Below are 20,503 nucleotides of genomic sequence, written 5' to 3'. Positions count from 1 at the left end.
GGAAGAGTTAGATAGAGGGACTCTGACTAATACAATGCTATCCTTCACCAATCCGTCCCCTGATGCTGCGAGCAACATTCAGTCCATGCGTCTGCGAGATGACCCGCCCCCCATAACAAGGCAGACAAAGAAGCGCAAGTCTCCTCCAGCAGACTCTCAACCACAACCACAGCCTCAGCCATCCACCCAGCAGCAACAACAACCACAACCACCCCAGATCCACCCGCTGCCGCCCCCACACGCACTCATGCACCCCATGGCACCACCACTGCCCCCAGGCTACTCCTATGCACCCGCAGACTACACCCCAGGCGGTATGCCTCCAGGCATCCCAATGCCTCAACAGCAGCAACAACAGCAGCAGCACCAGTCCCAGTCGCCCCCGCCATCCTCCTCCACCCGCGCTCTCAGCTCCACAAAGCGCGCAGAGCAGAACAGAAAGGCTCAGCGCGCCTTTCGCGAGCGTAGAGACCAGTGAGTCCACCCCATTCCTTCCATGTATCCCATCCATCTCATCTCTTGTTTCTCAGACATGTCAAGGCTCTCGAGGCCCGCTCCCAGCTCCTCGATGCCGCCCTCGCTTCTGCAGACGAAGCAAACCGCCGTTGGGAAGAGTGTCGCGCCCTCGTAGACCAGCTCCGTGTAGAAAACAATGCTCTTCGTGCTGCACTCGCTCAGCAGGGCCAGATCATGCCCTCCAACATCGCCCCGACCACCCAAAACACCAACCCAACCTCATCCCAGCCCCCCTCAGACGACCCAAAGCCTGCTGATCCCGCCCCAGAACCAAAGAACGATCCCGTCGATCCCTCTTCTTGATAGCTTTTCTTCTGTAAATAATTAGTTAAATACACTCGTGGTCTTGAGCAAACCTGCAATTGTCCTTAGGAACAAATTTATGTAACATTTCTTTGTCATCCCACCACCATGTCAGACGCCCTTTTGCCCTGGATACGCGACTATATTATCTCTATTGCTGAATCATACGGCGCAAACTTTTCAAACATCCCTCTATACCCAAAGAACAAAAAAGTTCAGCTCATACAGGTATACATAAACACCACCCATTTCCCCCCTTCTGACTCGTTCCCAGTTTCTCACATACGGTTCCGACAACCAAGATACCCTCATATGGGCAGAGATATCCGATAAACAATACATCATACCCGTAAAGTTTACCAAAGACGCCGTCGCAGACTATTGTGCTGCGTAAGTTCCAAATAACCACCCTCCTAGTCACCTAACATCTCTTCCAGCCGTCCAGGCCAACGTCTCACCAGGCATAAAGGCGCCATATTCAGAATATCCCGCTTCAGGCCCATCTCAACCCGTATACCCACCACCAGTGGCACCCTCACCACAGAACCCACTCTTGTCCTCGAATGTTCCTCTCTCGTAGATCTCGGCAGTTCAGGCGAAGCCACTTTTGGCTCTCCAGAACCCATCCTCAACCACCCTGACATTCGCCTCTGGAACGACGGTTTGAAGAAAGACGGCGGTGCTGGGTACGCCCTTGTTTACCATCATAGTTACTCTAACCTAGCGCCCAGAAACGTGCTAAAGAACAGGAAAGAGGAGCGAGTTCCCATCCTCTCTCCACCTCCACCACCATCACCACCGAAACACAGCGAAATACATGTCGACATCACTCGCGGCAAAGCCTCATTCTCATCCATCGACGCGTACCACGCTTTTTGGCAGGCAAGTCGCGTCTCATTTGTGATGTCATCTCACTCAACTCGCATCATGCAGAAAACGGCTAAAAATCCAATGTATCAAGGTGCAGCATGCCCAACTAATCATATCTCATCGATATCTGAATTATATTCGATAGAACCACCGACGATCGCACCACCTTCTCTGGAATACGCACAGACAGAAGTAGAGTTTGAAGATATTAATATCCCCAGCTCGCGCTCCGCCACTCCCTTTTCAGCTTGGGAAGCAACACCACTGCCTCGTGCAAGCCCTGCGCCATACGACGACGACAATCAACAACGGCGATCACTCGTCCCACGTAAAATTCCTCGCCCTGCATCGCCAGTCCCAATGCCCAAGAATCATACAGGGCCTGCACTAATCCTGGCCCCAAATTCAGACACATCGCAATCACAATCACAATCACAATCAATACAGAAAGAAGCAGAGGGGTTTTTCCGAGACACACTCGGAATAGACGCAGGAGACTATCCCTGGCTTGACTTGTGGCGTATCAAAGAGATCATGGCACGGACTTTGCATGCACGTCGCTTAGCTAATATGTCAAATATTACATAATTAAGAATTGTTTTCCCCCTACCCTGTTGAGAGGCCGTTTAGCCCATTCATTGGCTTTCAAGTGAACAACACTGTCGTCCAAGCTCGTATCCTCCATCTGGAGGCACTTTCTCGTCCTCACCATGAGTATTTCGCTCGGTGGTCTGGGCCTCTTGTCCGTCCGTAATCCTTTCAAGGAATTGGTCCAAATCGTCCTGGGCAAGGGCGACCTCAGGTTCATGTTCTGTCTTATCGTTTTCGGGATCGTAACTCTCGTCCTTGGTTCGTTTTCTTTCCATATTCTCTCTCCTCTTTTTTTTGCGCTCTGAAAGAGCTCCCTTTAGCATACCTTACAAACCCATCGGAAAACTCTTTTCGTGCATATCTCACAGAGCAATCCTTTCGCCTGCATCTCAGTCGTTTGGACGACACTGCCGACGACAACTCCAACTCCAAATCCCCACAACGCTCCTCTTCCCAAACCCAGTTCAACCCCCCACTTTTCGCCGCAGATGCCACTCCCTCTTTCCATTTTGCAAACCGTGCTTCCATCGCCCTTCGCACTCCCAAGCATGTTTTTCACAGCTTTGCCATCTTTACCATAGCTGCCATGGTCCCCCTTTCAAAGTCGTCGGAACGAGAAAATCGGGATGGTTGGATGATTTCAGATTCTTGGTACATTGGTGCCTTTGGTAAATGGTGGCGCGGAGGCGTTTTCGAGGCTTGGTACCAAGATGTCATCGCGAGAACAAAGGACGAAGAAAGCTGGAGCTCGGGAATCTTGAGCATGAAAAGGCTCGATATGCTTCAAGATTACAACGGTATATATTTTTTTTCTTTCTCGATTTTTTTCCCTTGCTGACATACTACAGGCCCTACTTTTTCTGCTAAAAATCTTCCCAGCCATCTATCTCGCGGATCTCCACCAAGGCTCAGAAATCGCGATAGACCTGCGTTGCGGAATGGCGCTGGACAGCCTAGAAGCTCGACTCCACCACCTTTGCCCAAATCAGCCTCTCTTCCCATGCACACGACCCGCAAGTCTTCTTCCAACACCACCGAACGACTCTGCGATCACCCGGCTCCAGTCCAACCCCAGGCCCATGCCCTCCTGAACGACTCACCCCGGCGCAACGGGGCAGCAGCGCCTTCGCGGACGTCATCAGCCTTGTTCGAGCATTCGCCCATTATCGCCGAAATCCTGCGCCAGATATCCAGCACGAAAACGTCCGTTCTTGACCTCCGCACCCAGTTGACAGACTGCGAAGCCGCCGCCGCTCAGTCCCGAGCTGTTCTACAGCACGAGGTTGACACCCATCGTAATCGGAAGCGACAGGAAGACGCCGCAAAGCTCGAACTCAAATCTCGGACAAAGGCTCTCGAGGACTCTAAACGTGGTGCAGAGTCTACAAAGAAAGACGCAGAAAAGAAACTCAAAGCTGCACAGTCGTTCCGCGACGGGGCCACTCAACGAGTCGATTTTCTCAACAAAGAAATTCTCAGACTGCAACAAAATCTTGCCGAGGACCGGGACTTCATTAAGCACCACAAGAGCGAAATTTCCGACGTCGAGCGCGAGATTAGCGAAAATCTGGAGCAGAAGCGGCTCGAGATCAAAAAGGCTGAAGATCTGCTCTTGATTCTCAATCACCGGTCTAGAGAACTCGAAGATAAGCTTGCAACGGAACGACAGAGACTGCAGGCCCTACGCGAGCAGTCCGAGAAGCTCAGGCAGAGCCGTACATCTCCCGTCGCCCATGCGTTTCCTCAAGAAGAGACCTGGGTATCCAACCTGCACTCCGAACCCGGGTTCCCCCCGGGGCTTGCTGTAGACGGGTGGGAACCACCTTTTGTCCCGATCCGGCAATCCTCGAGTGGTGCGGACGACAGAGATTCGTCTCGCATCATCGGCTCTGGTACTACAGTAAACGGTCAGAATCTTTCATATTCAGGACACCCTCCCTACATGCCATTTAATGAACGCCCGTCCCCTGAAAACATCGAAACGCCGTCCGTTCACGTTTCAAAGGCAAAGGAAATACCTATTCCTTTTGTGGTTTCTATGGAGTCGGCAACTGGTGTTTCAAAATCTTTCCAGTCAGATAGTGATTCTTTCATTGACAAAGAGTGGCGCGCTTCCTCCACGTCCTCTTATCCGAGCCACTACCAGAATGATGACTTTGAGCCTCGCTTCCCAGTATTAACTTCATCTCCGGTATCTTTACATGGCCAATCGGTAAATCACCAAGAGAATAGTGCTTACAATTCGCGATATCTTTCTGTCCAAGACTATGCCCAAGATCAGCAATTCGTCCAATCGATGGACATGCAAAGCTGGGCGCCCTCGGATTCTGAGCTAAATACGTCCTTGGATTCCCTGCCTGAACACTCTCCTCAAGCACAAATGAACCAGAGCGTCTCGCGACGATGGTTCGGAGGACTGGGCAGCAAAACCAAGTCTCCCAAAGGACTCAACCCGGACGCCAAGGAGTTCAACTTGTTCCGCAAACCCATCGCAAGCCCATTCACGGGAATCCTGCCCACCCACAAATCATTCGACGCGCTCAATCCAAACGGTCTAGGCACAATCTCGTCATCGTCTACTTCTTCCACTCTTCTGCGTGCCTTTGCACCTTCGCCAGCAGAGCGAGAGGCACTGCAACGCGCGCTTGGCGGATCGACGAACACCAGCTTTGAACGATTGCCCAGCTTGAGCGACGTCGGCAGCATCCCGCCGTCCCCGACGAATGGACACACGCTCTCTCTCATCCCTCAGCGCCCCGGAAAGGATTTTGGTAGTATTCTGCCGGCTTGGCTCCAAGCGCTTCCCACCAGGAAGGCCAACTTTAGCCCTTGGGATGATGAAGAGCCTGTGCTGCCAGGATCAAAGGACAGCACGACTGCCAACGCGCAAAGGACCTGAATTCACCACGTTCATTTTTTTTCCCATCCTCAGTTTAATACCCTGAGCAATTCGAAAGCATGTCAGAACCTGGTCGCTAAAGTAAATTTCTTGTGCCAAAGTAGACCTCTCTGTTTGTATATCAAAGTATATCAAAAGTTCATTCCAAATAAAACCCTGTTATTATTAAAAAGACATATGACTAGACTGAACGAATACATGAAGCCCATCCTGAAGTACCACTTTTTTTTTTCGCTATCCGTGATGTCTATGTATACACTAGCTTTTTTTCTCTGTCGATGACCAAACAAAGGTGTATGTGTGTGTAAGGCGTAGCGTCATGATTTTTCATTGCCAGGGTCATGAATATAATAATAAAGGGAAAAGGAAAGAAGGGTATGGACCGTAGTACTGAACTGATACGCGCTGAACCCTGTCTTTGAATCTTCCATTGAGTAGATAGAGCGAGGGCACCCGTCATTGTAACCAAGATGGTGGTGTAGTCGTCAACCATCATACACTGTAAGAGAAGTAGTGTGAAAGAAGAAAAATGTTGGCATTAAAAATGCGAATATAGGTCAGACAGCGAAAAGAGCGAGTGGGTTTGGTTCAGTGTAGGTGGTCCGAGCGGGCATCCGAAAATGAATGTGTTGGTCGTTGACCGCAAAACGTAGAGGTGCATCGGGTAATCGGGTTTGTTGAGAGGGTATAGGACGACTGGTGTATAAACCAACAGGATAACAACTGCGGGGGTAGGCTATGATCGACAAAGAAGCGGAAGATGCAAAAATGCCTCTGATCGTGTGATAAATTTGATAAATTTGATCCACTGAAAAGTCTACATACCAAGATCGAGGATGCTTCGATATTACCGAGCGCCATCCAAAATGCCTCTAACATCGTCGACTGCACTGAGATCCGTTAGGAAGGGAACCAAATCTGTAAGCTCTGTATCGTGGGGGTCATTAAACCACGAGGAAACAGGAACGGCGTTGTTAGGATGGAATATGTAAGAGGCAGGAGAATTGTCAAGGATGATTGTGTCTGCGATGGGCCTGCCCAATTGCGAGAGGTCCTAAGAAAAGATGAGAAATTCTGGAAGGAAGGAATGGAGAATGCATCAACTAACCTTGACGTAATTTCCTTTGTGGTTGTAGCAACTTTCCCGGAAAAGTCTGTGGGAAACCACTTGGTGGATGTCGAGTTTATCCAAAACTGGGTCCGCATACTGAAGTGGAATGTGTAAATGTAGGTCTGGGGAAAGAAACCGAAGAGAGAGCAACCTTGCTTAGACTAGCAGTAAAGACAACGATTTCATAAATTTCGCCCATCTTCTTGAGGAAATTGTCCACCCCTGGCCGTTTAATCACATAAACATTATGCCAATGATATTCAATTTCGACAGGCACGACATAGTCGGCTTGTGAAATGGACTGTTGAATTAACATTTCAGCGATTATAGGAGATCGTTGAGGATGAACAGATCGCAAAACAAACCTTGAAGCTACTGTGTACCAATGTTTCGTCAAGGTCCAAAACTAAGCATTTCCGTCCAGCATGCTGAGGTGAAATGGGAGGAAGCAGAGGTCTAGGAACTCCGTCCTTGGTTTGAAACGTTAGAGAGACAACAATAATACTGGTAAAGTGATTCACTCACTGGACCTATGGGTATACCAGCTCCTCCATTGAATATCAGTCTATCCTCTTCATCTTCGGCCTCTTCCAGCTCCTCCTCGGTATAACTCGTGCCCTCTGATTCATTGCCGTCCGCACTGTCTACAGGGTGGTGAACAGCACTATGAGATTTTTCATGTGTAGGCGTGTCTCCTTTGGAACCAGGGGGCTGAACGGCGCCGGAAGTCATGCCCTCTGTCTCCTCGGGTGGCAATAGGTGGGTAGTGGGTGTTGGAGGCAATATGACTTCTGCATTTTCCGCTGTAGGCGTTATTGGACGGCTGTCTGTAGATATAGTAGGTTTTGTAGGTTCAACTCGTAGGGTATCCTGTGGTAGGGTAGTTTCAGAAGGAGCCGACTTTTCCTCCTCCTCGGGTTTCGAGTCGACTTTTTCAGGTTCGGGCGCCTTTGCGACAGTTTCGGGAAGCTCTACTGGATGAGACGAGGGTGAGGGAGATACACACGGGACGAGAATGCGAAAGAGCTTGGAGAAAAATGAGGGGCGTTGGGTGCGTGGGGGAGTCTGCGAATTGGCGCCATTGACGTGTGTGTTTTGGGAACCAGACATGCCGTTGAGAGCGGAGGGTGGAACTGCGGAATGCTGGGTAGACGCGTCCTGGGTGTGCTCTGATGGGGAGGTAATTTTTGGGCCGTTGGGTGATGCAGAGGGTAGGGTGTTGGGAGAGTGCTGGCCGTTGGAGGTGGAAGCGGGAGGGGCGGGGAGAGATTGGCTGTGGTCGTCGGTGGGTGCGTCGGGGGGAGATGTCGAGCTGGGTGGGTTGGCGTCGGTGTCCTGTCGGGGACTGTGGTCCGCGTGCGACATGGAATACAAAGGCAGAGTTGCTTGGAGCGACACAAACGCCACCAACAACGATTCGGATTATGCCAACTGCGCTATTTTAGCAGTCACATGACTCTGCGCGTCGCGTACAACTGGCTTTCCTCAACCAACTGCCTCTTACATACCACCATGTTTCCAAAGGGGCCCCGCTTCGAGCCATTCAAAGGTCTGCTTCATCTCTATTTTCACGAACAATGCTCACTGCTCTGCATTAGCTCCCGATGTCCCTGGCCCAAACGCCTACAGTATACCCCAGGGTGCGTCCATCTTTGTTTACTATCCTGTGCCACTCTCAATCCATCTCCCAGAGTCTGTCCTCGACAACTACAAACGTGGTGCATTTCTCGAGAAAACGGACAGATTTGCCAAGGACAAGCATCCAGAGCTCCCAGGTGCGTTGACAGCCATTCTCCCCATTTCAATCTCTTATGTTCTCAAGTTCTTCAGCTCCCAGCACTGCCAAATCGCACCCCGCACCCGCTAAAGCTCCCACAGCACAGTCAGCCATTGAAAAATACAATGCGCTTCAGAAAAAGGTAGACGAACTTGAAAAAGTTCATCTAGAAGGCAAAAGAACAGTAAGCACATGGCTTATCACCCCATAGCCATTACATTAACTGTGCTCCTAGCATCAAGTAGAGTTGGAAAGGCTAAAACAGGAGTTATCTGCCGCACTCAAATCCGCCACAGAAACTACAGAGCGACTCGACAAGCAGAAGAAGCAAAATATTGCTTTGGATACTCGTCTGCAAGAAATGAAGAAAGCCTCGCTCGCTGACCAAAGCGAAATCAAGGACCTTCGCCATAAAACACGCATGCTCGAACTTGAAAGAGACAAAATAATTTCCAAGCAACCCGACGTATCCGAACTTAAAAAGTCGCTCGCGACCCTCGAGGCCAAACGGAAGGACGAACTCAAGGATCGAGACCGTCGCATTGCAGAGTTGGAAAGGCTTGTTCAGTCCGAAAAGAAGAAGCGAGAGCTCGCAGAAAGTAAAATCCAGGAGTCGAAGCGTCTTTTGGAGGAAGAATCAAACATGATCAAGACCAATACCGCCCATCTGGAGGTCCTTGTCAAGGAAGCTCAGTCAGAAGCACAGACAACAAAGGACAGGCTTTCTGAAGTCGAAAACGAGGCGGCCAGCAGGGAAGATGCCCTTGTACAGCGTCTCGAACAACATTGCTATCTGCTTAATACTGTCGTGGAACAGTATGGCAATCTTGTTTCGCAATCGGTCTCGTCGTCCAAACATTGCCGGCTGCAACAAGACTACGATACCCTTCAAATCCGACAATTCCGGCTTGAGCGCAAGCTAGCAAACTCTGAGGCTCAGGTCGTTGAACTAGCCCATCTCATTCGCCAGATCAAATCAGAAAACACGCTTCTTCATCAACTTGTCTCCGAAACTTTGCGGGACAACTCTTCCTTGACCGCCTTTGATTACACGACACCTGTCGGAAGCGACGCCAATCTATGGTCTCAATCTGCCATTTGGGATACTGACACCGCAAATCTCGAGCAGTCACTGGAGCACGCAAAAAGCGATGCCAATCTGCAAATGTCACTTGCAGACTTTTACCGTACCCAGATTGAAGAACTTCGGCAGGCCTCTTCGATTCTACATGATGATTACACGGAACTGCAAAATATAGCTCAACAACGTGCATCTGATTTATCGAGCACGTTAGCCTCCCATGAAGCAATGGCAACTCGGCTGGAATCGATACAGAAAGAAAAAACCCAGCACGATGAACAACTCAAGTCGGCGATGTCTACAGTGGACAATTTGACTGCAACGGTCGCTGTTCTGGAGGCCAAACTATCTGAAACTCAAGAAGATATGCGGAAAACGGCGGCACAGCATGCTGTTCTTTTGAAAAAAGAAAAGGATACCGTTGCAAGATTGACTTCGACGGTGCAAAAGAACCGTATTGCCGAAGATGTTCTCCGTGCGGAGATCGAACAGTACGTGGGCGCTTCTATTTCTTGCAATTTAATATATATAACTAGTTTCCAATTAGATTGACGACCGAGTTGGCAGACGCCGAAAGCTACCAAGAGTCATTTTACGCTCTCCATGCAGAAGTCGAGAGGCTTGTAACGCGTAACCAGATCGCGGAGGAAGAAGCTGATCGCATTAGCAAATTCAACGCTGAGATCCTGGGCCACAACAACCCAGCCCAGAGAATCATGTATGTTGACCGTATCCGCAGAGAATTAGCTGAGGCAAAACACGTACGTTTGCTTTTCTTATAAGTCTTGTCAGGCCACTGACTTGAATTCAGAAAATTGCTATGCTTATACGCGAACAAGAGAATGTTGTCGCGCAGAACGACGAGTTACAGAACGAAATTGATATGTACAAGTCGGTGCAGGTTCCACCTGAGAAGAAGACACGTACCAACATCACACGAGTCGCTCGACCTCCTTTGGTCAACCTTGGCAACAGCTTAAATTCATCGCTGCCAATAACCCACATCAGCAGTGGCAGCAAACACCTGTTCATGTCAAGGGAACAGCCATTGCTGGAGGCAAAGGAAGGGGATATGACGACAGATGAGTTGATGTGATGAATTTAGTCTCAATATAGTTTTATTTTATTTGTATATCATACCCTGTATTTTGTTTCTCTTGTACTGTTACTTATAACATGGATCCTACTAGTAGTCTTCATTCAAAGTGGGGCAGTGGTATCGATCACGTGAAGTCAGTTCAGGGTGGCCTTGAACTTGAAAATGAAATAAAGTTGGGTTCTCTCACAAACGATCTTGACGAAAACAATTTCCATCATGCCCGCGCCGCAGGTCCCTGAAAAACCTCCCCAGACTCCCGCAAAGTCAAAGGCTACAACTCAAAAACCTACGAAATGTACATAAAATTCTCCATCCACTTTTCGCTCATTTTTCTAACGCTGTCGCCCTAGCTACCCCTCTTGCGCTCAAAGTTTATCTAGTGGCATACAATGTCATCTCTACACTTGGATGGGCTTACATTCTTACCTTAACCCTCATCCACCTCTTCAACCTCGACGGCAAAGCCGATGCTGTCCAAGCTCCCCGCGGAAAATCCGCCATGTCGGTACTATCTCGTTTAACCTCCACCGTGTCTTTACCCAAGGCCCTCAGATTCTTCGCGTCCAACAACGTTCAATCGCGTCTTCCTTCGTATCTGCAGCCAATCTACCGTCGCTCAGCGACGACGTTCTCCCGCGTTGGCCCGCAGACCGCGTTCGTACAAACTTTTGCTGTGATGGAAATCGTCCATGTGTTATTGGGATGGGTGCGCAGCCCATTGCAGACCACTGTTATGCAAGTCTCGAGCAGACTTTTCCTGGTCTGGGGCATTGCTGAACAATTCCCCGAGGTGCGTTTATCCTTTGATCGCCTATTACTCTGCCCTTATACTTTTTTGTTCCTAGGTTCGTTCCAACCCACTGTATACCAGCATGGTTCTCGCGTGGTCTGCCACAGAAGTCATTCGGTACACCTTCTACGCATTCAACCTGCTCGGCAAAAACCTCTACGTTCTTCTTTATTTGCGTTATACGACCTTTTATATTTTGTACCCCATTGGCGCTTCATCCGAAGCCTTCCTCACCTATGCCACCCTTCCCGCCTCGTCTCCCATTCCTGGATGGCAATCATGGCTTCAGGGCATGTGGAAACTTACTGACTATGTCCGTGGCATTTTGTTCCTTATCTGGTGGCCCGGTAAGTATCCTACTATTCCATTTATATATCACATACTTACACCACTCCAGGTCTCTACGTTATGTACACTTACATGATTGCGCAAAGGCGCAAAGTCCTCGGCAAATCGGCGCCAAAAACTCTGAAGACAAACTAACGATATGATGATGCGGAATGAATTTGATAAAGTTGGATTACATGGCATTACTATCCTCATTTAAAGTATAATTATACCGTATTTGCGTCATGTCGACCTCTTTTAGGTTTTGTTATTAACGCTTGCTGACAATCCTATCCTCGCACCGTTTGAATAATCAAATATCGAATACCCTGATTGAATGTTTTAGTTTTAACGAAGTTATTGTGTTGTAGTTTCTTACAAGATTTGAGAAATTCGTCTCCTGGAATGGGAGTTTGTTATCACAACAGCCAACCTAAGGGAAAATAGCACTTGCCAATAATTGCCAGATTAGCTGGGAAATCGTCTCCAAGTCCCAGTATCCCTCCTACGCAATCTCTGCAATCCAGCGTCAACCTCGATAACCTTCATCTATTTACAGAATTCTTTTCTTACGTTCCATCATCATCGACTAATCCTAATAGGTAAATATCAGCACAATTGTTGCACTTTCACTAGGTTCATTTTTACCTAGGTTGAAGTCTCTGTTGTCAACAACGAAAGTTCCTCCTCCAAAAGAGAATGATATGTTAAACTGGCCATTGCAAGGCACAGTGAAAAATCCTGCGTTTGTTTTCACTCTTTCAGAAAAGTGACTATATTTTCAAGTAATAGTTTTACCTGGTCCATATTGAGGCGCCGGCTTGGAAGCAGGAATCTACGATAATTGAGAGTTCAAATTTCCAATTATACCTGCAAGGCAGAGGTATAGCAGCGCACCAGGCCATATAACTCTGTTGCAATATTCCGTGGTAAATAGATCAGAGTTGTACCTGTATCTATAGCCTTTTTGAAGCGAGTTCAATCCACATGAATGTAGAGTTAAACATGAGATGATTTCTCACAGCAACAACGCCGGGTGAGTCTATGACGGCTGTTGGTGTCGCCGACACGCGTTCCAAAGCTACAGACCAGTATGTCTAAAGGGATTAACGATGAAAACATGTCGGAACTGTAATGTGGGTTCATGCGTACCTTGGACACCACAGGGATCCAGTGGACTTTTCCAATCATCTTGTCGTCATTTACACATCCAAAACAAATCTAATCAGCAAAGTATTGAATGTCAGTAACAACATCCATCCACTCAACAATTAGGTAGAAAGAAACCTCGGATCCATTTTCTTCACCTCTTTCCAGGTGAACAGAAAATATAGGTGCAGCCAGCTGCTTCTCATTGATCAAATTCTCAAAAAATGTCGGCTTTCCGGAGGCCGCAATAGAACCAAATGCCATCCCAAGGAGACCACTATTTGGATACGAGTTGAAGTCGTCCGATTCCCGAGTCACTGTACCAAAGGATTGGTTATGTATAGAAAGTCCCTGGAGTGTGACAACGTCTGTTGATAACACGGCGGAAACGCCTCCTGATCCCTAAGATTTGCATATCGATCAATCTGTTCAGTGGCAGGAAAAAAGAAAGACTTGCATATGATACATCGAACGTCGATCCACTCTCAGAATACGTAGAACTCGATTGCTTATTGAATTGCTTGTTTGAACAGGCGGCACATCCAGACGGAACCCAAAGATCAGCGGAGCCTGTATCGACATCAACAGTCAGCTCTTGCGGCGGCGTTCCAAATCGAAGCGGTCCATAATATAACGTGTCCAGATTCGTTGGCCCAGACATCATATCCGTTAGAGGCATTTTTGCCTGGCCGGATGAAGCCAATATAGGTGGTATTTCGAGCGTTACTTCTGTTGCATCTTGCTCCCATGATATGTCGGCTACAAGGTTAGGAGAATGTGCTTCATGAGTGCTGGTCGTGTTCATGCCGGCTTGTTGTCCTGCGAGGGATGCATTGTACGGAGCATGCATAATTAGGTCCTTGAGAAACTTGGGGGCGTTCTGATATTTGAATACAAGTTTCGATAGTTCCTCCTTCTTTTAATCTTGTTGGTTATACCGTAGAGGTGACGGGACCAAACCATGACTTACCACATAGCTTGGATCGAATGTGCCTGCTATCATGCGCCTTGTATTTTTCCCAGAAAGTGCGCGCCGCGAGATAGGGACTATGAACGAGGTTGAATTATTTGTGTCCGTTTTAATTCCTCTTCTAGAGGTAGCTAACGGAGACGCCCAGACTAGAGTCGTGAGCCAGGCAAAAACATACACAAGCGACAGAAATAGGCTCGTCGGTGGGAGATGCATTTGGGTGAAATGTGAACTCGAGACATTGCAGACAGTCTGATAAATGACCGGCCAGATTAAAGTTTAATGTTAAAACTTGGCCCAATTTCAAATGGGATGTGGGTGTGTATGGGCGTCATTAGCCCCTAATTGTAATTGACGCGCTGGGAAAGTAGGTCACGTGTATCTCGTCACCTCTGGAATGTTCCTGTTTTATTCACTGGTTTAGCTCAAAGAGTTCAACTTAAACAGTCCACTCATTCTCCACCACCAAGTTACCACCCCCATTCCCCACCCTCGCGATGACCTCGTGCCAGACCTGGACGCCCTCTTCGCATATTCGCCATCCGTGGTTCGACACCACTATCATGAAGCGCAAACACCCTGAAACTGTGAGTCCAGACGACGACCTCCCACTAGGTAGCGGTCCGGGAGTCTCTGCTGCAAAGCCACATCCTCCGAAGCGGCGGAGATGCAGCAACCTCGAGCAAGGGTTCGCGCATATGACTCTCGGACCTTCGCCTTCTATTGTCGCGGAGCAGGTATCTCCTGTGGAAACGCTGCCCACAGTCCGTGAGATACAAATGGCCAGCGCGGACGCGGACATGACGCCTCTTGCATCCACCTCCACATCACATTATTCTACAGATCGTCCACCTTACACGATCGAGGAACCGTCCAGCGCACCTGAAGTGAAAATGAAAAACTCCTCATGGTATGAACTGGGGCCTGATCGTACGTCTCAAATTTATTCAATTCTGTTGTACTCGATCGTTACTGAACATGATTTTTTGTTTTTGAAAAATAAGGAATAATTATTACGGACATGGATTCGTTCGCGCAGGAAGACGAAGAGGAGAATGAAACAATATCTGTCAACACTGCTCTCCTCGATCGCATCCGCTCGAACACTCTGGAAGCGTCATCATCGTCGTCCAAATCGCCTGCTACAGGACCAAGCCAAGCGCTCATATTATTCAAGCCGCTTGTTGCTCCGGAGGATAAAGAGGATATGAAGAAAATGCAGGAGGAGGAAGAAGAGAGAAGAAGAAAGCAAGCGGAAGCAAAAGCCGCAGCGGAAATGGAAATGTTGAAAAGAGAAGGGGAGACAATAGACGAAGACGCGATGGATGTCGAACCATAAACTGAACTAGAGGGGATTAGACTGGAAGGGCATAACAGACACTTGTACATATTTTTGACGAGCCAAAAAGACAAAGCCAAAAAACAGTATATATATATATTAATTGTGAATTGTGAATTGAGTTAGGAAGTTGATGGACCGGCAGTGCTGTATTGGATCATCTCTTCAGTGCGGCGCTGCATGTCGAGGGTGTTTGACTGGGTGATCGAGTCCTGGGCGTACATCTGGTATGCATAGTTTGAATGGTGATGCCTGGCATGGGCGTGAGGATGGGGAACATGATGCATCTGGACTGTAGGATAAGGAGAACTGAGGGTAATGGGAGCCGAGTTCAGGGCCCCCTTTGCTGCAGCAGGGTTGTGGGAATGGTGGCCTGGGTGATGATGGTGCTGGGCCTGGGCCTGGGGCTGCTGGGTATGTGGTTGCGACTGCTGCTGCTGGTGTTGCTGTTGGGGTTGTGTCTGGTGTTGATGTGTCTGGTGCTGCTGTGGCTGATGCTGCTGTGGCTGAAGTGGTTGTGCCTGCTGGAGATGCGAGGACTGGTGCTGCTGCTGGCGATGGTGATTATGGGCAGCATGGTGGGTCTGCTGAGGATACAGCTGGGGCTGTTTCTGAGGGGGCGGTGGGGGCGGTGGGGTTGGGGCCTGGAGAGAATGGAGATGATTCCTATGATAGTCCATGTTAACATTCATAGGCTGCGCCTGTATGAAAGACGGGGGCGGCGGCGGGGACTCTATTGGAGACGGCTCCGGGTCAGGGTCTGGAGACATCTGGAGATTTTCCTCCTCTATGTCGTGATCGACATTGGATGGGCCGTCCTCCCGGGCAGCAAGTTTTTGGGCAGCAATCTCCTCTGCGGTGAGGAAGCGACCACCGGGGCCCCTTGGACGCCTCATAGCGTGCTTGTGGCGGGACTCGTGGAGATATGGCTAGAAAAGAGGAAAATGAGGAGGAGAAGAGAGGAAAAAGAAGAAAAAAAGAACCTTGCGCTGCCTGGAGAGGCGGTGAAGCTCCTCGAGGCGGGTCCTGGCGACTCTGCGCTTGAGGATGCGAAAGTACTGTTTTGCATTGACATAGAGGGGCTCCTCGTCGATGTTGGCGGTGGGTCTGTCTGGAAAGATATTGTCGAAGAAGTTTGGAAAGAGATCAGCGTGGAGATCTCGCTCGGATGTCTCGTTCTGCATGGCAGCAACAGCAGCGATTGGCTCACCAATGCCATTGGTTAACTACTCTCTGTCACGCTCCCCCAATGTCACCCTCAATGTCACACTCACTCTGCCCCTTCATCATGGACGCTAAGCTCAAGGCCCTCAAGGTCGTCGACCTCCGCAATATCCTCGCCACCGCCCGCGTCCAAGTCCCCGCAAAGGCAACAAAGAACGACCTCATCGCCAAGATCCTCGCCAGCAACGCCGCCCTCGACACATATGCTGCTCTCTACCCCCCGGACGACCTGCTCGCTCCACCCGAAGAGTCAGTCTTGCTTTCTTTTCGCTCCCTTTTTCTCACCTTTCTCCCAGGGTTGACTGGAACGAGGACCAAATAGACACACCACCGCCTCAGCAGCAGCAGCAGCAGCAGCAGCAGAAGGTTGCCCCCGCACCAGCACCAGCACCAGAACCCGCCCCACAGTCGGCCCCCACACCCGCCCCTGCCCCTGTCGCACCCTCAGACACCACACAGTCCTCTGCAGAGGACATTGAACTCGAAAAGCGCAAGCAAAGGGCTGCCCGCTTCGGCATTCCTCTTGTCGAACCCCACCAAAAGAAAACCCGACCAGCAGCCAAGTCTGCTGCCGTTGCTGCCTCAATTGTGCGTTTGTCTCGCGTCTTTCGCACCCTTTACTCCTCTTATATGCATCTAGGACCCAAAAGTGCTAGAACAACGCGCTGCCCGCTTCGGTCTCAACACCCAGGCTCCAGACGCCAAAGCCAACAGCAATGGCAAAAAACGCTCCGCCCCCACAACACAAGACGTCGATCCAGAGGAGCTGGAGAGGCGCAGAAAGCGCGCAGAGCGTTTTGGCACAGGCGTATGTCCCCTTTCTTTCCTCTCTTTCACACCCTATCTTATTCCTTTGTGCCCAGAACAAGGCCTGACCCTGTTACCTCTTACCCGTCTTATGTCGTTACCGCATGTACTCTCTTAATGATGATGCTCTATTTATTTTCTCGAGTTGGTCCCATGTCTATCCATATCCCAACGCGTCCACGACTGAACACCGCCTCCTCTGTCATCATGTGATCGATTCACGCGAAACGAAACCCATAACCTGCCATTTCTATACTCTTTTATCTCTAATTACCCTTGACCCTTGACCAGACCCTCAACCCCACATCCCACCCAGTTATCCCACATTTACGCCCTTTACCCAGCGCGCCGTATACTTATAGCGACATTCCAGACAGATACCCCGCATTCAACCAAACATGACTCCCGAGCTAGTCAAGAAGACCACTGATATGGGCTGGAGCCAAACAGACGCCCTGTGGGTATACACTTCGCTTCCTGAACCCCTCTTATCCTCAGAGCTTGAGCGCCTATCGTTCGCGCATACAAAATGCGACACGGACGTCGTCGGTTTTCAACCTTGCCCCAATCCTGAAGAGACCAGCCAAGATCGTTTCGTCATCAATGACTGGCCACTGCCAAATGGGACTTGGATCTTTCGTGCCATTTTTGACGGTATGTACTCGCGTTTTATTACATTATCCCCTATTCTTCATGTACACTATGCAGGCCACGCTGGCCACGAAACGGCCGACTATGCGTCTTCGGCGCTGCCTGACATCATCAAAGGCGCCCTTACCGCGGTTGTGGAGAAAGACGCCCACCCTTCCTCTTCTGCCGTGTCCGAGGCTTTATCGAACGCCATTTCCTCCTTTGACAAAGGAATTGGCCAGGCCATCGTGGATCTCTTTCCTGATGAACAGGCGTTGGCTGAAATGCCCATCGAGGATATCCAGCGTATTATCAATGACAACGGGCCCAACTCTGCCACCATCTTGAAGGGCATGCGAGGCACAACTGCTCTTGTTTCTTTGGCTGATCCAGCCAAAGCGAACATCTGGGTCGCGAGTTTGGGCGACTGTGCTGCAGGTAAGTAAGTACCCCATGTTTTTGCAAAACAAGCTCACAATTTTTTTCGCTATTGGCAGTACTCGGTCTCAAAGAAATTTCAGGCGAGTGGAATGCGCAGGTACTCAGCAAAGCTCATAATGGCGAGAATGATGTGGAAGAGGAGAGGGTAAGGCAGGAACACCCCGGGGAAGAGGAATGCATGATGGACAACCGCGTCTTGGGCGCCATCGCAGTCACCCGAGGTTAGTAATCACAGTTAGTCCACACTGCACAAGTCTAAATTATTCCAGCCATCGGAGATTTCAGCTTTAAACTGCCTGCCATATATACAGAACGCGTCTTCCTCAATTCCAACCCGGGATTCCTCGTGCCAGATAAAGTGCGTGGCTACATTGGGAGGAGCAAGACGCCACCGTACATGACCGGTGTGCCTGAAGTCGAGCACATTAATTTGAAAGCCCTCAACGCAACCTCGACGTTTCTAATTATGTGTTCTGACGGATTGACAGACCTTTACGACGACAGGCTGAAGCTGAATGAGGTGCTCGCATCCCGATGGGTGGGAATCGTAGGCGAGCAGTACGGGTTGAAAGACCGCAAGAATTTAGCGCTAACTCTGCTGCGCGATGGACTGGGAGCTGACGAGGAAAACAAGGGGGAAAAGATTTCGCGAATGATCACGGTCGAAATGGCGTTCAAGTGGATGGACGACACGACTATTCTTGTCGTTCCATTGTAATGACGTAATTTATTTACTTGTGCATTCGATACCAAATACGGAGATTATCTTTTGACTGACTCTTCATTGCTGGATTACTAAAAAGTTTCAAGCTCTTGTTCACCAACCACCATGCCAGACTCTACTGATCCCCAGCTCTTCACCTGTTTATCATGTTCAATAGCGTTCCTCTCCCCAGAGGAACAGAGTAAGTTTTATCTTCTTTTCCATTGCCGAAAGTAGGTTGTTGACAAAAGTTTTTGCTATGCCAGGAATCCACTACCGCTCAGATCACCATAGGTACAACATGAAGCGTCGAGTAGCTTCGCTGCCGCCTATCAGTGTTGCAGTTTTCAACCAAAAGGTCCTTGAGAGGCGTGCAGAAACCGCAGTCATGTCCGATATCAGAGGCTCTTCATGTCAAGTTTGCAAGTACGCCTTTTCTCGTTTCCTGCCTCTTACAAATCAATAATAAAACTGACGAAATATTTAGTAAAGTATATACCACGGAAAATGCATACCGATCCCATTTGCAGTCCAAGAAACACAGGGAAAACGAAACCAAGGCCGCGCTGAAGCCTCGCAAACCTGCCGCTGAGGCAGAGATTGAGTCAGCCCCAGAGGCATCAGCTTCGACCTCGGTACCGCCAGCTACCGGTGCCGAACTTGAAGCTACACCATCTCCCGGTCCCGTTCCTACTTCAGAGTCTTCCCAGGCACCGAAAGAACCTAAATCTCAATCTGAGACTGTGTTAGAAGAACAAGGCGATGACGAAGATGAAGAATTGATGCAGAGCATCGACGCCAAAATCGCAGCCGCGCGCTCGCGTCTCTCGGTGAACAATTGTCTATTCTGCAATACGGTCTCTGCCTCGCTCGAGGATAACCTCACGCACATGTCCCTCGCACACTCGTTCTTCATCCCGGACGCCGAGTATCTTGTCGACATCGCCGGACTGATAACCTACCTCGGCGAGAAGATTGCAGTCGGCAATGTGTGCATATATTGTAATCAGAAGGGCAAGGAGTTTAGGAGTATGGATGCCGTGCGAAAACATATGATCGACAAAGCCCATTGTAAGATTGCTTATGATAGGGAAAGGGACCGCCTCGAGATCTCCGATTTTTACGACTTCAGCGCCTCTTATCCTGACGCTGATCAAGTACGAAAATCCTCTTCCAAGAAGAAATCATTGAAAGAATCTGTTGTAGAGGATGATGAAGACGAATGGGAAGAGGATGAAACTTTGGATGACGATGAAGTCGATGAAATCGTTGACGAATCTGCTTCTGAAGAATCCGACTCGGACGCTGATAGTGACGAGTCCGATCTTCTAGAAAACCAAATGACATATGGTGACTCACCATTTGAGCTTGTCCTTCCCTCCGGTGCACGGATAGGACACCGAACGATGCGCAGGTACTATGCACAATCGTTCCCTGGTGCACCCCGCGGAAGTAAACCTGAAGACCCCAATTCTGGCGCTGCACTTGTGCGTCGCCTTTTGGCTGATAAAAATTCAGCACTGGTTCCTAGTAGAGGTGGCTTCGGCGCTTATGGTCGTGGCACTGAAGTTGTTAAGGCCAGAAATCGAGGTGAAGCCCGTGAAGCTGGACGACATGTCCGCGAATTCCGCGATCAGAGGCGGAGAGAAGATTTCAAGACTAAAGTTGGGTTTATTCATAATGCCCAGAAACATTACAGGGATCCTCGTAAGTTTTTGTCCCTCTATATCATTGAACTATCTAATCATGCATATTTCTTTGCAGTTCTGCAATAGTGGATGATTTCAGTATCTTCTGCAGATGTATTGTTGTTCTGTAGTATCTCTTTGCCTTACCCTAGCAAGTTTTCTGGCGAATATTAGAATGCTATTCATAT

General features: G+C 49.3%; 11 protein-coding genes across 11 annotated transcripts; 8 read left to right on the top strand and 3 right to left on the bottom strand.

The window, feature by feature from the left end:
* Positions 1-34: 34 nt before the first annotated feature.
* JR316_0002227 (uncharacterized protein) lies at positions 35-819 on the top strand (the record flags this gene model as incomplete). Its single annotated transcript, XM_047888021.1, has 2 exons — positions 35-474; positions 531-819. The coding sequence occupies 2 exons, from the start codon at positions 35-37 to the stop codon at positions 817-819; spliced, it is 729 nt and encodes a 242-aa protein (XP_047752944.1).
* Positions 820-927: 108 nt separating this feature from the next.
* On the top strand, positions 928-2,277 carry JR316_0002226 (uncharacterized protein; the record flags this gene model as incomplete). Its single annotated transcript, XM_047888020.1, has 4 exons — positions 928-1,047; positions 1,094-1,209; positions 1,257-1,780; positions 1,835-2,277. 4 exons carry the CDS (start codon positions 928-930, stop codon positions 2,275-2,277), a joined length of 1,203 nt encoding a protein of 400 aa, XP_047752943.1.
* Positions 2,278-2,399: 122 nt separating this feature from the next.
* On the top strand, positions 2,400-5,179 carry JR316_0002225 (uncharacterized protein; the record flags this gene model as incomplete). The annotated part of the gene is made up of 3 exons (XM_047888019.1): positions 2,400-2,538; positions 2,601-3,077; positions 3,129-5,179. 3 exons carry the CDS (start codon positions 2,400-2,402, stop codon positions 5,177-5,179), a joined length of 2,667 nt encoding a protein of 888 aa, XP_047752942.1.
* Positions 5,180-6,026: 847 nt separating this feature from the next.
* Positions 6,027-7,655, bottom strand: JR316_0002224 (uncharacterized protein; the record flags this gene model as incomplete). The annotated part of the gene is made up of 5 exons (XM_047888018.1): positions 6,027-6,233; positions 6,288-6,386; positions 6,442-6,591; positions 6,656-6,760; positions 6,816-7,655. 5 exons carry the CDS (start codon positions 7,653-7,655, stop codon positions 6,027-6,029), a joined length of 1,401 nt encoding a protein of 466 aa, XP_047752941.1.
* A 147-nt stretch (positions 7,656-7,802) lies between these two features.
* JR316_0002223 (uncharacterized protein) lies at positions 7,803-10,244 on the top strand (the record flags this gene model as incomplete). Its single annotated transcript, XM_047888017.1, has 7 exons — positions 7,803-7,839; positions 7,889-7,930; positions 7,982-8,065; positions 8,121-8,251; positions 8,303-9,639; positions 9,696-9,909; positions 9,960-10,244. 7 exons carry the CDS (start codon positions 7,803-7,805, stop codon positions 10,242-10,244), a joined length of 2,130 nt encoding a protein of 709 aa, XP_047752940.1.
* Positions 10,245-10,463: 219 nt separating this feature from the next.
* On the top strand, positions 10,464-11,520 carry JR316_0002222 (putative very-long-chain (3R)-3-hydroxyacyl-CoA dehydratase; the record flags this gene model as incomplete). Its single annotated transcript, XM_047888016.1, has 4 exons — positions 10,464-10,542; positions 10,598-11,037; positions 11,093-11,384; positions 11,435-11,520. 4 exons carry the CDS (start codon positions 10,464-10,466, stop codon positions 11,518-11,520), a joined length of 897 nt encoding a protein of 298 aa, XP_047752939.1.
* A 625-nt stretch (positions 11,521-12,145) lies between these two features.
* On the bottom strand, positions 12,146-13,363 carry JR316_0002221 (Pepsin A; the record flags this gene model as incomplete). The annotated part of the gene is made up of 6 exons (XM_047888015.1): positions 12,146-12,199; positions 12,262-12,327; positions 12,387-12,461; positions 12,517-12,585; positions 12,652-12,915; positions 12,980-13,363. The coding sequence occupies 6 exons, from the start codon at positions 13,361-13,363 to the stop codon at positions 12,146-12,148; spliced, it is 912 nt and encodes a 303-aa protein (XP_047752938.1).
* A 617-nt stretch (positions 13,364-13,980) lies between these two features.
* Positions 13,981-14,822, top strand: JR316_0002220 (uncharacterized protein; the record flags this gene model as incomplete). Its single annotated transcript, XM_047888014.1, has 2 exons — positions 13,981-14,413; positions 14,488-14,822. The coding sequence occupies 2 exons, from the start codon at positions 13,981-13,983 to the stop codon at positions 14,820-14,822; spliced, it is 768 nt and encodes a 255-aa protein (XP_047752937.1).
* Positions 14,823-14,944: 122 nt separating this feature from the next.
* On the bottom strand, positions 14,945-16,006 carry JR316_0002219 (Transcriptional activator HAP2; the record flags this gene model as incomplete). Its single annotated transcript, XM_047888013.1, has 2 exons — positions 14,945-15,751; positions 15,806-16,006. The coding sequence occupies 2 exons, from the start codon at positions 16,004-16,006 to the stop codon at positions 14,945-14,947; spliced, it is 1,008 nt and encodes a 335-aa protein (XP_047752936.1).
* A 104-nt stretch (positions 16,007-16,110) lies between these two features.
* JR316_0002218 (Protein phosphatase 2C-like protein C10F6.17c) lies at positions 16,111-18,642 on the top strand (the record flags this gene model as incomplete). The annotated part of the gene is made up of 7 exons (XM_047888012.1): positions 16,111-16,295; positions 16,343-16,634; positions 16,687-16,854; positions 17,231-17,507; positions 17,562-17,921; positions 17,981-18,145; positions 18,194-18,642. 7 exons carry the CDS (start codon positions 16,111-16,113, stop codon positions 18,640-18,642), a joined length of 1,896 nt encoding a protein of 631 aa, XP_047752935.1.
* A 111-nt stretch (positions 18,643-18,753) lies between these two features.
* Positions 18,754-20,402, top strand: JR316_0002217 (Cytoplasmic 60S subunit biogenesis factor; the record flags this gene model as incomplete). The annotated part of the gene is made up of 4 exons (XM_047888011.1): positions 18,754-18,829; positions 18,894-19,053; positions 19,115-20,334; positions 20,392-20,402. 4 exons carry the CDS (start codon positions 18,754-18,756, stop codon positions 20,400-20,402), a joined length of 1,467 nt encoding a protein of 488 aa, XP_047752934.1.
* Positions 20,403-20,503: the final 101 nt, after the last annotated feature.

The sequence above is a fragment of the Psilocybe cubensis genome, chromosome 2 (genome assembly GCF_017499595.1).
Source record: "Psilocybe cubensis strain MGC-MH-2018 chromosome 2, whole genome shotgun sequence".
Taxonomy (NCBI): domain Eukaryota; kingdom Fungi; phylum Basidiomycota; class Agaricomycetes; order Agaricales; family Agrocybaceae; genus Psilocybe; species Psilocybe cubensis.
Note: the sequence above shows the minus strand (reverse complement) of the source record. Positions and strands in the feature narration are given on the sequence as shown.